Below are 14,058 nucleotides of genomic sequence, written 5' to 3'. Positions count from 1 at the left end.
GTTTCACTATAGAGTTTCTACGATACAGGTGGAGCCGCGCATTCGTGCGCGGCGGCCGGTCATACAACGTATGACGAATATTAAAAAGACTTAAGACAGTGTCAAATGGAAAGCATATCACGACTGAATATTTTAACGGGTGATACTCGTAAAATATCTGTTTCATATATTGGACCGTCGACGAGTCCAACTCGGCGCGCGTCCTGGTAGGTTGTAAACCTACAACTGAATATTCTGACAAATCAGATTAATCATGATCATGTATTCATCCGCGAGCATTTCACTTTAAAACTAATTTTAAACTGACATTCAATTAACGGGTGATTCTCGTAAAATATTTGTTCAAAATATATAGTATTCCAAGACTTGCTCTAACCAGAGCCCTCTCGCTTGCAGTAGCGCGCGTCACGCAATACGCGTAGACACATGGCTATGTTAATTCCAAGACCGTCGACGGGTCCAACTTTAACGGGTGATACTCGTAAAATATTTGTTTCAAATATCAGGACCGTCGACGAGTCCAACCCGGCGCGCGTCCGGGTAGGTTATAAACCTACAAGTCCAACTGCAAACTGGACTTTATACTCGGCGCGCGCGCGTTTTGGTAGGTTATAAACCTACACGTACAATTACTGGGCGGCGCCTGCATGCATCATTCCGCCAAATCTCTATTATTATGAACATAAATATAAATAGCCTGGGGTCCCCAGGTAACACGTACAATTGTTTGCAAGTGATTATTACTGAGGGGGGGTGCCCAATCGAAATAATTCTTTTTGGTATGACTTACTACCACTACTGGTTCGGGGATTTGTCAAATCGAAAAATTATTCGTGTTCATTTTTTTTCAAATGAAGGTTTATTTTCGCATTTATTCGATAGTTTGGATAGTCGGATTGAGCTAAATTTTATTGAATTGAGTTGGGCCATTTAAATTACGTTTGTCCTGAAAAAAGTTCTAGCTTCTCAGATGACCGAGATATGAAGCATAACAAGTTTGTTCATTACGTGTGATCAAGTGATTGGGTTGAGGCTAGATCTGCATTATGGGAATCGTGCAGGGATCCCAATTACAGTGTCGTAATTGGGTAATCATTGAGTACCCAATCAATTTTGCTAACGAGATAAACAAATTGCTTGATAACTTGTCATTTTAAATCCGTCTTTTCAGATTATATTCCGGATCAAATAACCTATTGCAATATGTTACAACGGAGCCTCTAACATGTTCACAAACACGAGTATAAGCAGTTCAATGTTGATTGGGTGTGGCCCCCAAAAACCGAATTTTCAGATTTTGGTGACGGAATCCTTGAACAAGTAGGTGCAGTATGCCATCTGCATTCTGCAAAGCAACAACTCTCAAATACAAAACACCGCGGTGGTATAAGACCCAAAGTATGGGTACTGACTTTTGGTCCCCCCCTGTAATTATAATATAAACTGTGGCTTCAGTTAGGTTGCCCCACCAAAAGATCAGAATTATCATAGCAAGCATCCTGTAACACATTAAAAGAACCATTTTATATATGTTACTATCTAAATTATTGAATATTCATTTGTGTTGCAAAATTTATAATTCAATTCAATAAATAAACTTGTATATCTAACAGATTAGATATTTTTCGATATGACCTGTATAATAGTAAAAGTAATAGAAAAATATAAAATAATGCCTGGTGGCGCAAGGCTAAATAGCACTACTGCAGTGCATTTACTACTTAACTGCTTCAGAAACTTAAGTAAGTAAGTAAGTAAGTAAGTAAAGATTATGACTTATTTATTGATTATGAAGATTATAACTTATTTTGATTATAAAGATTATGACTTATTTTGAAATAGATTTGATAGTTGTTTCTGTTAGGGGGAAGTGATATCTATAAGCTGCTTTTAGTCCCAATTTAAATTCATAAATTGTTTCGTTGAATTGGTGCTTATCTCAAACCTAAAATTTGATTCCTAATCAAGTTATTTCAATAGCATCATCATGAAGAAAACCGCCCACAATGGAATCCTCAACGGCCTGTAAGTATTTAAGCTACTTCTAATTTTTTACTCACTAAATTATCTTCTTTAAGGTACTGAATTGGTCTTCATCCATATCAGAATTTCATTAAGAATTTCATTAAGAATTTCTTGAATCGTTAATATCAATGTTTGATAATTTAATAATTTGCGAAATTATGTATTGCGCCTTAGCCCACTAGGTCACGATAATTTCCTTTGCTTTAATGCAATTTCATTCGCTGCTAACGTTGAATGTTCTCCCCAAACTAATTACCGTGGGTCTTGACCCTAGCACATTAAAAACGGGGATCAAGCTCTTGAATCTGTTGTAATAACAATTTAGCTTAGTTACGAATTAAGATCCCACAAAGTACAAAGTGTCTGTCAACTGTTAGTTTTTTCTATACATTTAAAAGATTAATGGGTATATTTTAACTACAAATGGAATAAAAAAAATTATGTTTGGGATAATCCAGATAGAATTAGGACTACTCGCATAATTTTCAAATTTATGTCATCGATGATATAATACCTATAATATTTAGCTTCCTTAGTTGTGGAATTATTCAGTAGAGCTGTATTCAGTTTGCTTCCTACTGAAGTTTAGAGAAATGTTCTAACATCACCCAGGAGACTCTAACACCCACTACCCAGGAGACTAATGACTATATTAATGCGTTGTGTTTTGTGTTGCTCTACGAGTGCTCATGGGTTCTAGATACTTTATGCAGGTTACCTTGTTCCACCAGTTAATTAAAGGATGAGGGGACCTTAGAATTTACTTCCAAATATTCGCGTTTAAGTCCTGTGAAAGTGTGTAGAATCAAAAAATACGCCGGACTGTGAAATCGATAATTCGTGCAATATCACGCCGCGCTCCTATTGGCTGATAGCAATTTTGGGCTGTGACGTCACTTATGTGTTAAGACCAACGTGCGCGCACACCCTTCGCTTGTGTCAGCATTTTCTTCTGTGCTGTTTCAATTACGTCGTGTTACCTTTGGCGTTTGCGAGAGCGGTATCTTTGTTTGCACTGAACTAGTCAAGATCTAAGTTACGAATAATTCTCCTTAATAGTTAAATGTAACTCAGAAAGGCTTTCTTGTAGTTGTAGTAGGTATTTATAAATAGCTAAGATAAGTAGCATCCGCTAACTAAACCACAAACTGCTATTTTGTTTTGACTTGTTTGAAACCCGATATGGACACAATTAAAAATCGGCATATTTCTTCATACAAGAATACAGATCTAAAAATCGGTTGAATGTATGATGTAGTAGAAGACATTTTACTAGCTGGCCCTTGGCGCCTCTAGTCCTATCTGAGTGCGCACGTGCGGTTTGACAATGCGGCGTGTACCGGCCTTTAGTTGTACACTCATTTATAATTTACCGTTTTAGTTTGCTGTGACTTGAGTGTAAAGCGTAACGAATGTGGATGTGTTCGTCTGCTATGCTTGGTATAATATTGCTTGGTGTGATAGTTGCAAATCTTGCTTACGTTATAAGTAGTGTCACATAGTGAGTTAGAACTTAAAAGCTTGGTGCTTGTTGCTTGTCCAACTGGAATGAAGACATGCATTTCATACCTACCCGATCCATTTTTATTAGGACCGTGTTGTGTTGATATGACATATGAGGTGTTACGTTGGGAGCTATAAATATACATAATTTACATGCCTTTCTGTGTGACTTCAATCTTATTTCAGGTGTATCTCGGCTCATGGTTATCGTAGGGTGATAATTCTTTTTTCAACCGGTCATAAAAAGTCTCCTCTCCATTGGTTATAGGCTCGTTAGTATCGTAAATTGTTAATGTATTCTTAATTATTAATTTAGTCGGCCCGCACGCTCATTTTACCTGTATTTCTATATGCGCGGATCAGAGCAACTCACATAATTGACGTCACAGGTTCAAATTGTTTTGGCTGGATATCTCGGCGCGCGAATGAAATACAACTTTGCGGATTTCACTAAAGTGGTTTATACGATTAATGTAATAAAAGGATTTGCACGAGAAAAAAACTTTTTCTAAGGTCCCCTCATCCTTTAATGTTTGCATGTCCTGGTACTTTGGCGCTGGCCTGGTTCCATTCTACATAGGACCACTACATCACACAGCTCAATCAATAGTTAATCGATTCCTATACGTTTTATCCAATGTGATTACCACTCACATTCAAAATGAATTTGTATAATCCATACATATTGCAATTGAGTTATTACAATGTTCTCACTGAGTTGTACAATGTTAAAAACGTGATTAAGGACATATCAGGGCCTATGTCACAGCCAGGGGGCCTGGTGATAGAAGTGAGCCGTGAAGTAATTTTAGGAGAAGAGAAGTGCTATTGAGTGGGTTGTAGTTATTTCACTGAAGTTTCACTGGGTTTCAATGAAGTTTCAATGAATTTTCAATGATATGACTGTCTCAATTTTATTTATTTCCATCATATCCATTAAAGTCAATTCCTAGAAAGATGATCTTTATTTGCGAACTTTCCGAATGACCAGTGTCTCTGATACAATTCAGATGAACAACAGAAGTTTGTATGTGGCACTGGTGGCCCTATGTGGCACTATGTGGTACTGGTGGCCGTATCAGACAGTCCATTTTCCGGCCTAGTCTAGCGTGTTGTTGATTTAGTGACCTGTGTATTGAGGTGAGAAATAACTAGTACACTCGCTCGCAGCGGTCTTGTTTATTATTAGGGGAATACTATTACTATACTATTTGATTACATCATTTAGTTCAACAACTCTATATAATACCAATAATATACTTTTTCATGCTCTAATCTCGTCTACTGTTCGTTGTATCAACAGCTGAAGTTAAAAGCTATTTTCAGTTTTCGAGTGCAGCTGCGAGCGCAGATACAACAGTTCAAGTAACAACGCCAATTACGCTGATTCAAATCTGTGTCTTGATTTCGATAAATAATTTTAATTCGGTGAAAATAAATATAATATGATATATGTATACCTATGACCCTGCCGTCATAAAATAGTACCCAATGTACATATGTTCTAATCATGGAATATCATGTACACATTGCACAATCCCTTCGTATGCCGTTTATTGCCTCTGTATAATAGGTTACCTGGAGCGGAGTCATAATATCTTGTTTTATTTAATTTGTAGTTGTTTTTTTTTCCTTGTTCAAGTTTTGTATCACCAGTTATGAGTTGACCGCTTTGTCGGTCACGATTAGCTTGTTACAGAGCTTAGTAACAAAGAGGTTGTGTCTCGGCCAAGCCGGCAATTTGCCAGTTTTCGTTTTCGTTTCCTCTTAGTAATTCGATAATATCCTGAAACCCTATTATGTTCTCACCATTACAAAAGGTAAATTAAACAATTCCTCCAGAATGAGACATCCGGTTTGCACGAGTACGATACCAACCTCGCCCTGTGCTGACAACACGATAAACCCCATACGGGGACTGGTGGATAACCTGGTCATCAACCCTAATCCTGACAAACCCTTCCTCCGACTCAGTATAGGTGGGTTCCTCTATTAGTCTAGCTACTTTTTTGTAGAATAATATCTAGATTCTAGTCATTATATGTATGCGTCTAAGTAACTTTCTAATCTTAATTCTTGCGTGGGCGATAGGAAATCAGTTTGACCTGAAAACTGGGGTTGAAATTTGACCACACCCCTGACCCTAGGGGTCCTAGCAGGAACCCGTATAACCCTATAATGGTGTCAAGACTCAAGAGACTAAAATAATTATTACCTATTTAATTTGCGTTTTTGACACCACTTGGGGTACCAAATTTTGGGCTCTAAAACTCCTATTTCTTGGACAATTTTTTATTTTTTCATGCTGATTTGGAGGCCATTAAAGCATTTGACCCAGTCAAAAAAGTTTCAGTTGTATATCTTTTACGGTTTTTGCGGAAATTTGCGTTAAAATTGATGCCGTGGTGTCAGTAAAATGGCACGGATAAATATATATATATCGTCTCGCTTTATATATAGTAAGATTGCTAAACATTCGATTAGTAGACAGTTATGTTGGCGTCAAATTTTACAGTTTACACGTAAATTAATCATAGTTATTAGGCCGATTAGTGCCGAAACGTCGATTATTTTCATTTAGTTTTCACCAACTATTTACCGTGATGCTCCCTACTAAACAACTCAACACGTAGAGTTTTAACAATAATTAAGTCGTTTTGCAACTTCCTTGTATGAGCTGGCGCCTGGCATGAATGTTGAAGACAGACTGGGCAACTTATCACATTAAAACGTGAAACATAGCAAGTTTTACAATACTTACAATGAAAATTAAGCCTTTGGAATGTTCTCACATTCTTGGATAAGCTAGGTCTAGGAGTAATGTGCCAGTTATTTATTATCAACTTAATAACACCAGAATGTGTGTCTGTCTGTGTGTCTGTCTGTCTGTGTGTAATTTCCGAACGGTTATACAAAAAAAACGGTAATAGTTACGGGACTGGTTTTTTCGGTATAGTGCTGACAAAACTCTGACGAAGCCCATAAGCAAATTTTATAAAAATCGGCCGGTGGTAAGTGGTTTAATTGATGATTTTGTTCCAGAAATGTGACATAAATGGATGGGAGAGAGAACGAGGAGAATAACATGTACCGTAATTAGTTTAGCCCACGTAATACTATAAGCTTAGAGCTCACTCTTGAGTCTTGCGGCCGCTTTGTTTCAACTGTAGGGAGATTTCATACTTTCATAAGACAGCGTTATGCGTGATATCAAATATATAATGCGGTTGTATACTTTTACATTGCAACTGTGACAGTAAAGTCCCGGCCGAAGGCACGGGTTACACTAGTTATCAGTATAATTTCACAGGTATTGATCGGAATTACTTTTTCTTGAGAGTTTTTCACACTGAAAACAAAGATTCAGCCCTAAATAATTATTTGTCCCATGACTAAGAAATAAATAATCAAATAAGCGGTTTAACACAACCTCATAGTCATAATGTTTGGGTATGAGTGGTTTGTGACTTGTGAGCGTATAACTATAATGCGTCAACGGTCAATTATCATCGTCGATAAATATTTTACCGAATTTTTTCTGATTCCAGAATCGAACATTCCAGAGCTTACAATGTTATTTACTGGTCAAATGTTGTATCTGAATATTTAACATATCTAACTGTATCACGTGATTCATTGCGCACAGACTCATCACGTACTGATGTTTTGAAGTAGCTTAGAAATAATGATACAGTCTAGAATACATACTCATAGACTATTGAATTTACCATGACATTGTTTTTATAATTAACGTTTAAATGCGTTTAGTTAATCAATTAATGCCATGCAGCGTCACTATAATATAATCTAGCATATTCTAAATTGAACCTGATTATAGTGTAAACATTTAAACAGCGTTAAATCATGTGTTCTCTGCATATAACTAAATCAGCTAGCTTCCTCGTGCTATGCATCACACTCTCTACAAACGAATAACATGCTGCAGAGCTGCTAAATTTACTGATCTCTGTATATTAAAGAGTTAAAGATGCCAAGAAATGTAGGAACCTTCTAGAACATTCACTGCGTGTTACTCGGTTAGCTGGCGACTAGTGGTCAAGTTGCGTGCATTCAGCGCTTCTCTAAATGGTAAAATTACTGAGCTGGCAGCGATTTGGTTATTTAGCAACTTGAATGGTCGCCAGGTTAAATTGAAAGACGGTTACACGTCTTGTCAAATTGCAATTACATATGATTAACAATGATTTCATGGCTAGTTGTAAAGATGTCGAGTTAGCATGAATATATGCTTAAGATGATAAACAATCCAACATTTTATCAACTATATCCCAGTAACACAGTACATTGTACTTGACTTTTTGCTATTCCTTGTAGACAGCTATTTAAAACTCGATTAAGAACGTTAACTGATTTAATAATGTAGATTACGCGATGCCTCAGAAACTTTTATTGGATTGAATCTCGTAAGGCTCTAGATGGTACTGTATTATTAACTATAACCTAATGTAACTGTATTATAGGTCCTTTAATCGTATCCTGGCATATACAGTTGGCACTTGTAAACGTATATACAAGTCTGTAAGAACTAGGATATTGATCACCTGGGTTACTCAACCCAAACACATCAGCTGTACACTGTACACTGTCTACTAGTTGTTAACTAGCACACTTGTGTTGTACACACAAGTGCTCGTATTACAAAACATCACCAAACCATCACACGTGTCGTACTGTATCACTGGTATACTATAGCTCTACACTACACAGTACACACTACACAGCATGCACTACACAGTATTCACTATTCAGTCACGTACTATGTGCACAGTGCATGACCACAATATACGTTAATTATCCTCAAAATATGAATATATAATGAATATAACATGTTAATTATACTCACAATATTAACCCTTACTTAACACTATTACTCAGGTGACCCGTCAGTGTTCGGTAACTTCGACCCTCCCCCACAAGTAATAAAAGCAGTAGCTGACAACCTGACAACAAGTTGCTATGGTTACGTGCCCGCTCACGGTTTGGTCAGTACTAGATCAGCTATTGCAAAGTACTACAACACTGCTTCCAGCCCCCTCACCAGCAATGTAAGTGTGTGTTTCCTGTCTACACTAGAGTTAGCTGTTTAGTAGATATCTAGTTGAGTACTTGTACAGACAGGTCTTAGAGAGAGCAAAGTAAATGGGGCTGTTATTACCTGTTATATTACCTTGCTTTTATTTCAATTTAAGTCGTAATGTTTAATTCATTGTGTTCATCAATTAAAGAAACAATTGTGTATGTCTTGACTAGAATTTAAATTAGAGAGATAAAAATAGGCAGGCCCAAAGATTTGCCTTTAACGATGGGCTATAATTACGAAACTAAGGTGATTTGTATTGCAACTTCATGATAAATACCATGCTGTATGTGCGCTTTAAGCTATTAAGTCATTACAGATATATATAGATAGGAATATTGCATATATTCAACGGTTCAGCCGTAGACATAGAATTAAGGGTTTGTAAATGATCTGCACGTTTAACACGCACAGTAATTAATATAATAATATGAGAGAATGGAAAAGAATATTCAAACAATATACACATAATATAGCAATGGCCAATTGGCTGACTATAAGGTCATGGCCTGAACAAACAATTTTATTAAATAGTCAAGTGATGCTAAAGCAGAGCACAAATGTGTAATAAGTTAATAGATTAAAAAATATATATAAAAATATATATAATAATATAATAATATTCAACCCCTGACCTTTGAAAAATAATCTCTTTCATGACTGACGAAGTGTTTAAAATCGAAAATAAACCTTAAATAGTTCTAGAACTATCAAAGCTTGGCATCTAGTTAAAGCATATAAAACCCCGATTGACAATTATTGACACTTTGGAAATTCTGGAATCTAGTTTTTGAGAGAGAAGTGAGAACACTTCTTGTGTTTCTGATAATTATTCTATATTGTTATGTGAAAGTCTCTTTGAAATCGTCAACAAATTCTTTTCAACAAGAAATTCTTTTAACAAGAAATGCTCGATTCTCGATCTCACACAATAGAACAATCCAGTCGGGTCAGAGTGTTAGGTCTTCTGAAATTATTTACCGCACGCGCGGAATCGTTTTTGCTATCAAAGGGAAATTTGTGATGTTGTACCTTAACATTATTTACCGATTAATGGTTAGAGGTAAGAATCTAGTTATTATAATATTTAAAAGTGTGATCCTCGTTTAAGCGAAAGGATAACAACATTGTTTACATACTTGGGCTGATTAAATATTGAATCTTGAACCTTATGTTTCCCAGTATGCGCAACGGTAAGATTATTTCTGGCGACCTATAGGATAGGCCTATCCATAAGCGCGCGCTCAGTGCGCGCACTTGATCAGCAGCGCAGATAACATAAACACATAAAATCTGACTCACAAGTCGCAACACGACAAGACTGCGACGATCATACGATGGTAAGGTTGCTGGTCACCTGGGTTCCAAACTCCAAAGTGGTCAAATAATTAACGGGTGATACTCGTAAAATATTTGTCCAAAAGATTGTCGACGAGTCCAACTTAACTCGGCGCGCGTCCTGGTAGGTTATAACATACTATCAAATAAATACTCTATGTGTTCAGATCAATAATGTCTTATCTCCGATCATAATCCAGGATGTGTTTGTGACGAGTGGTTGCAGCGATGCTCTGCGAATTGCCATGGATTGTCTGGGTTCAGAAAAACGAAACATCTTGCTCCCAAAGCCGGGTTTCTCTCTTTATCAAACCATTGCAGGAAACCGGGGCATTCCCGTCAAGTTTTACGACCTTGATGTAGGTATTTACATCGTTTTAAAAGTTACCTTCGGTCTCGGTATGGCGTATATGTCTTCCAAATCGAAGTTTGATGATTTCCGATTTTGTCAGTTCGTGTGTTTAATACAGTTTTACGATTTCATCGTTTATAAAATTGTGTATGTACCCCCTCTTGTGCAATTCCTGTTAATGAACTATGAAGTTAAAGTGGAAAATTGTTTTTTTTATTGTAATTTCGTCCAGTTGTCCAACAAATTAAAAAATACCTTTGCAGCCAGAGAACAACTGGTCAATAGATCTAAACCAGTTAGAATCGCTGATAGATGAGAACACTGCTGCCATATTGGTAACAAACCCCAGCAATCCCTGTGGGAGTGCCTTCTCTGTCCAGCACCAGCGCGATATTCTGTCAGGTTTGTGAATGAAAATTTAAGCTCTATTCCAAAACTTTAAATCTTATCACACATTCAGATCAGATCAGATCGAACGTACCAGTTCGAAGGCACTATACTCTATAGTTTAAACTTCAAACGGGGCAATCGTGAGTTAAGAGATTGGTGTGTGTTCGAAAGGTTACTCCTCTAAAACATTCCAGTCGCCGAGAAACACGGTTTGCCGCTGATAGCAGATGAGATTTATCAAGACATGGTGTATGACGGGGAGAGCAAATCGTTTGGAGAGCTCAGTGAACATGTTCCTGTTTTGTCTTGCTGTGGTCTCGCTAAACGGTTTATTTTTGTGAACGTTGAAGATATGAAATTCTAGCTTTGTTGTTTATGAATTTTTCTGGCTTAGTACCGCATACCAAATCCTTGAATTTAAGGTCATTGTTATATTTTACAGGTGGCTGATTCCTGGATGGAGGGTAGGCTGGCTCATCGCACACGATCGACACAACAGACTGTCCAAGGTAGAATACAAATACACTCTCTTGTTTTTAGTTAAAGGTTACGATTAGGTCTTAAGATTTGAATTAGAGTCTGTTGTCAGCTACTAATGTTGAAACATTTCATTATCCCAGGTAAGAGATGGATTGACAAAACTGTGCCAAGTTATAATTGGAGCCAATGTATTGATCCAGGGTGCTGTCCCGCAAATTCTGGAGACTGTCCCACAATCTTTCTACGACGACACATTAAAGCGACTCAAGGTAATAATGGACCCTTTAAGATGGTGATTTCCGTCGATTTCTCGCCTTTTACTAGTGTAATAATGAGAAATCACAACTTATCTATCAAGGAAAAAATCTCTTAAAACTACTAGTTCAACAGATTCATTATCAATAACCTTTCAGAGTGCGTCGGAGGTTGTGTACTCTGAGTTAAAAGATTGTCCTCAGTTAAGGCCCTTCAAACCACAGGGGGCAATGTACATGATGGTCCAATTGAAAGTAAGCTTAGAATTTAACAACTGCTGTTGGTTGATTCTTGTGTTTTTTCAGCGCTAATATTTAAAGCTTGATATGATCGTTTCAACTCTCAAATCATCAAAAACTCCCTCAGATCGATCAGTTTGAAGACATTGGAGACGATATGGAATTTGTTGAGAAGCTGATAACCGAGCAAAGCGTCTTTCCCCTTCCAGCTAACGTATGAAAAATAATTATACATCTCACACTTCATATCGCCTTAAATATCTCGACTTGGGAGAGATTTTTATTTGTACCACTGTTATCAAAAAATTCCTCTAATATTTTCTCACTCCTATTTCTCCTCCAGATATTCGGTATCCCCAACTACGTACGCTTGGTGCTTACAGTTCCAGAGGACATCCTCAGAGAAGCCTGTCAGCGGATTGTTGAGTTCTGTGATCAGCACAAAGCAGCTGTTCCTCGCAAGATATCCAGGATTGAAGTAGCTCCCTGAGGTCACGTGAGATGAACTTACTGCTGTTATATGGCATTGTGGACAATGTGGACGGTCATGATTGTTGCTGAGAGATTTTAATATAGGACTGATTTAGATTGATGTAGAATTATTGAACAGCTTTATATTCCACAGAGACTTTACTAAATTGTCGGGCATCCTGATCATCATAATCGAACCTAATTTAAGAACAGAAAAACCCCGGAATTTTATGCTCATGGGAAATGCAGTAAACTGTGTAACGTGCAATTTTAATAGGAATTAGGAATGTGAAGTATTTTGACAGGCCAAGATAAATACATTTCGTGTTCAGATTTCAATGTAATGCCAGGAGAGGGGTATCATTGTTTCGGGTTTATTCTGTTCTTAAACTGTGTTCCTGAGAATTTAGAAAAACTTACTTTGGTATTTATTGAAGAAAAGTTATTTTAGTTGTACTTATAAAATGTTATGTTGACTGTTTTTATCTAGAGTTTACCAGACAAATGATTTTAAAGCCGACACTCTCGCTGCTGCTGATTGTTATCTATGGTGTTGTCAAACGAAAGTAAGCCCTGCGTTATAGTGCTGACAGATCCGTCTGAACAGAATCAGTATTCCGACACAACAAGCTTTCAAAGGATGTGGGACTCTAAAATGTTAAAAATCCTCTGAAAGCTCGTTGTGTACATAAATAATTTTTTCAGACGGGTCTGCACAATTACTGAAAATCCCACCAACATCTCATTTTTGATTGTACTAGCACTAAAAATATCTTCGAATCTCAAAGAAAAATTCTGTTTATATTTGACAACATTTGGTATGATAGTGTGATGTGGTCCGGAATGTGTTAAAATTCTGAGATTTCACTTGCTGAGATCTTATTGTGTCCTAATTTCTGAATAGGTAGATTAACTCGTTTGCGAAATATTTTTGTTTTTCATGCCTAGAATAAATCTTTATTCCGTCTAGGTACTGGATTCCATAGTTTTTAGCTAGTAAGCAAATATAGATAGTTAACTAAAATGTGTTATCGAAATAATGTTATTAAAGAAGACAAAATTCAAAATTATTTGAAACTTTGATCTTTTATACGGTCCAAGAAATACCATTATATGCTTGTTCCAATTATATTTTCCATTTCCAGCCATTCGTAACCGCCCACAAGATAAACTGTTCCTCAATTTCTCGCGATTACGTATTTACGTTTAAACGAGAATATAATGTTTTCTTGAAGTTGAGGTAATTATTTTATCCGTGCATCAAAGTTCAAGTTTAATGGAGATTGGAATTAGGTACAGTGTTTAAGTTTTCAAATTAAATAACGGTAAAAGATTCACTGAAAGTTAGCGCAACCACTTACGCATTGCTGATTTGTCTTCAAGTTGATTTAATGCTTTTGTGAAATTTCCGAGCTATTATACTGTGGGTAGGATCTTCTAGGATAGCATTACAACTTTACTTATTCACAATTTTTGATCAAACAGTCAAAAATACACCAAAAACAATGTAAATTATGTTTGAAGACAAATTTTTAATGCGTGTCTGAATTTAGGCAATCTACTATAGACCAAACCAACTGATGGGAGTAAAATCTTGAGATCACATCTTCTTAGTTTAATGCGAACAGAGAGGCAATGTTTGACCTGAATTTTTGAATTATCCCATACATTCGGTTTGGTCTACACCTCTGTTGAAATTATTATATATCCTAATAAGTAATATGAGTAGTAGTTTTCCATTTTATAGAATATTTGTTATTTCAGTAAATAGGTGGGTGAATTCGTGTTTAAGATCTTTGTAGCTTTCAAGACATACGTTAAAGTGATTTGTTTGTAGTGTTTTGTATGCTTTATGTTTATCAGAAGATTGGCTTTTAACTTTGATTCCAGGAAATTGATGTAACTAT

The 14,058-nt window shown here is 36.6% G+C and overlaps 1 protein-coding gene across 1 annotated transcript; it reads left to right on the top strand.

Annotated features, from left to right (window-relative positions):
• The first annotated feature begins 1,984 nt into the window (after positions 1 to 1,984).
• Positions 1,985 to 12,916, top strand: LOC134820356 (tyrosine aminotransferase-like). Its single transcript, XM_063830691.1, has 11 exons — positions 1,985 to 2,025; positions 5,371 to 5,507; positions 8,425 to 8,594; positions 10,165 to 10,323; positions 10,580 to 10,718; positions 10,901 to 11,033; positions 11,149 to 11,215; positions 11,327 to 11,455; positions 11,600 to 11,695; positions 11,808 to 11,894; positions 12,024 to 12,916. Exons 1-11 carry the CDS (start codon positions 1,988 to 1,990, stop codon positions 12,168 to 12,170), a joined length of 1,302 nt encoding a protein of 433 aa, XP_063686761.1. The 5' UTR covers positions 1,985 to 1,987; the 3' UTR covers positions 12,171 to 12,916.
• The last annotated feature ends 1,142 nt before the right edge of the window (positions 12,917 to 14,058 follow it).

This window comes from Bolinopsis microptera, chromosome 1, assembly GCF_026151205.1.
Source record: "Bolinopsis microptera isolate Bmic1 chromosome 1, MBARI_Bmic_1.0, whole genome shotgun sequence".
NCBI classification, from domain to species: domain Eukaryota; kingdom Metazoa; phylum Ctenophora; class Tentaculata; order Lobata; family Bolinopsidae; genus Bolinopsis; species Bolinopsis microptera.
The sequence above is the reverse complement of the archived record's forward strand: the minus strand, read 5'-3'. Positions and strand labels throughout refer to the sequence as shown.

What these genes read in the sequence shown, in the direction of transcription:
- LOC134820356 (XM_063830691.1), top strand. Translation starts at nt 1,988, where the DNA reads ATGAAGAAAACCGCCCACAATGGAATCCTCAACGGCCT. An exon ending in TCAAGTTTTACGACCTTGAT is followed by an intron (nt 10,324 to 10,579) that starts GTAGGTATTTAC and finishes ATACCTTTGCAG; the next exon opens with CCAGAGAACAACTGGTCAAT. An exon ending in CCAGCGCGATATTCTGTCAG is followed by an intron (nt 10,719 to 10,900) that starts GTTTGTGAATGA and finishes AAAACATTCCAG; the next exon opens with TCGCCGAGAAACACGGTTTG.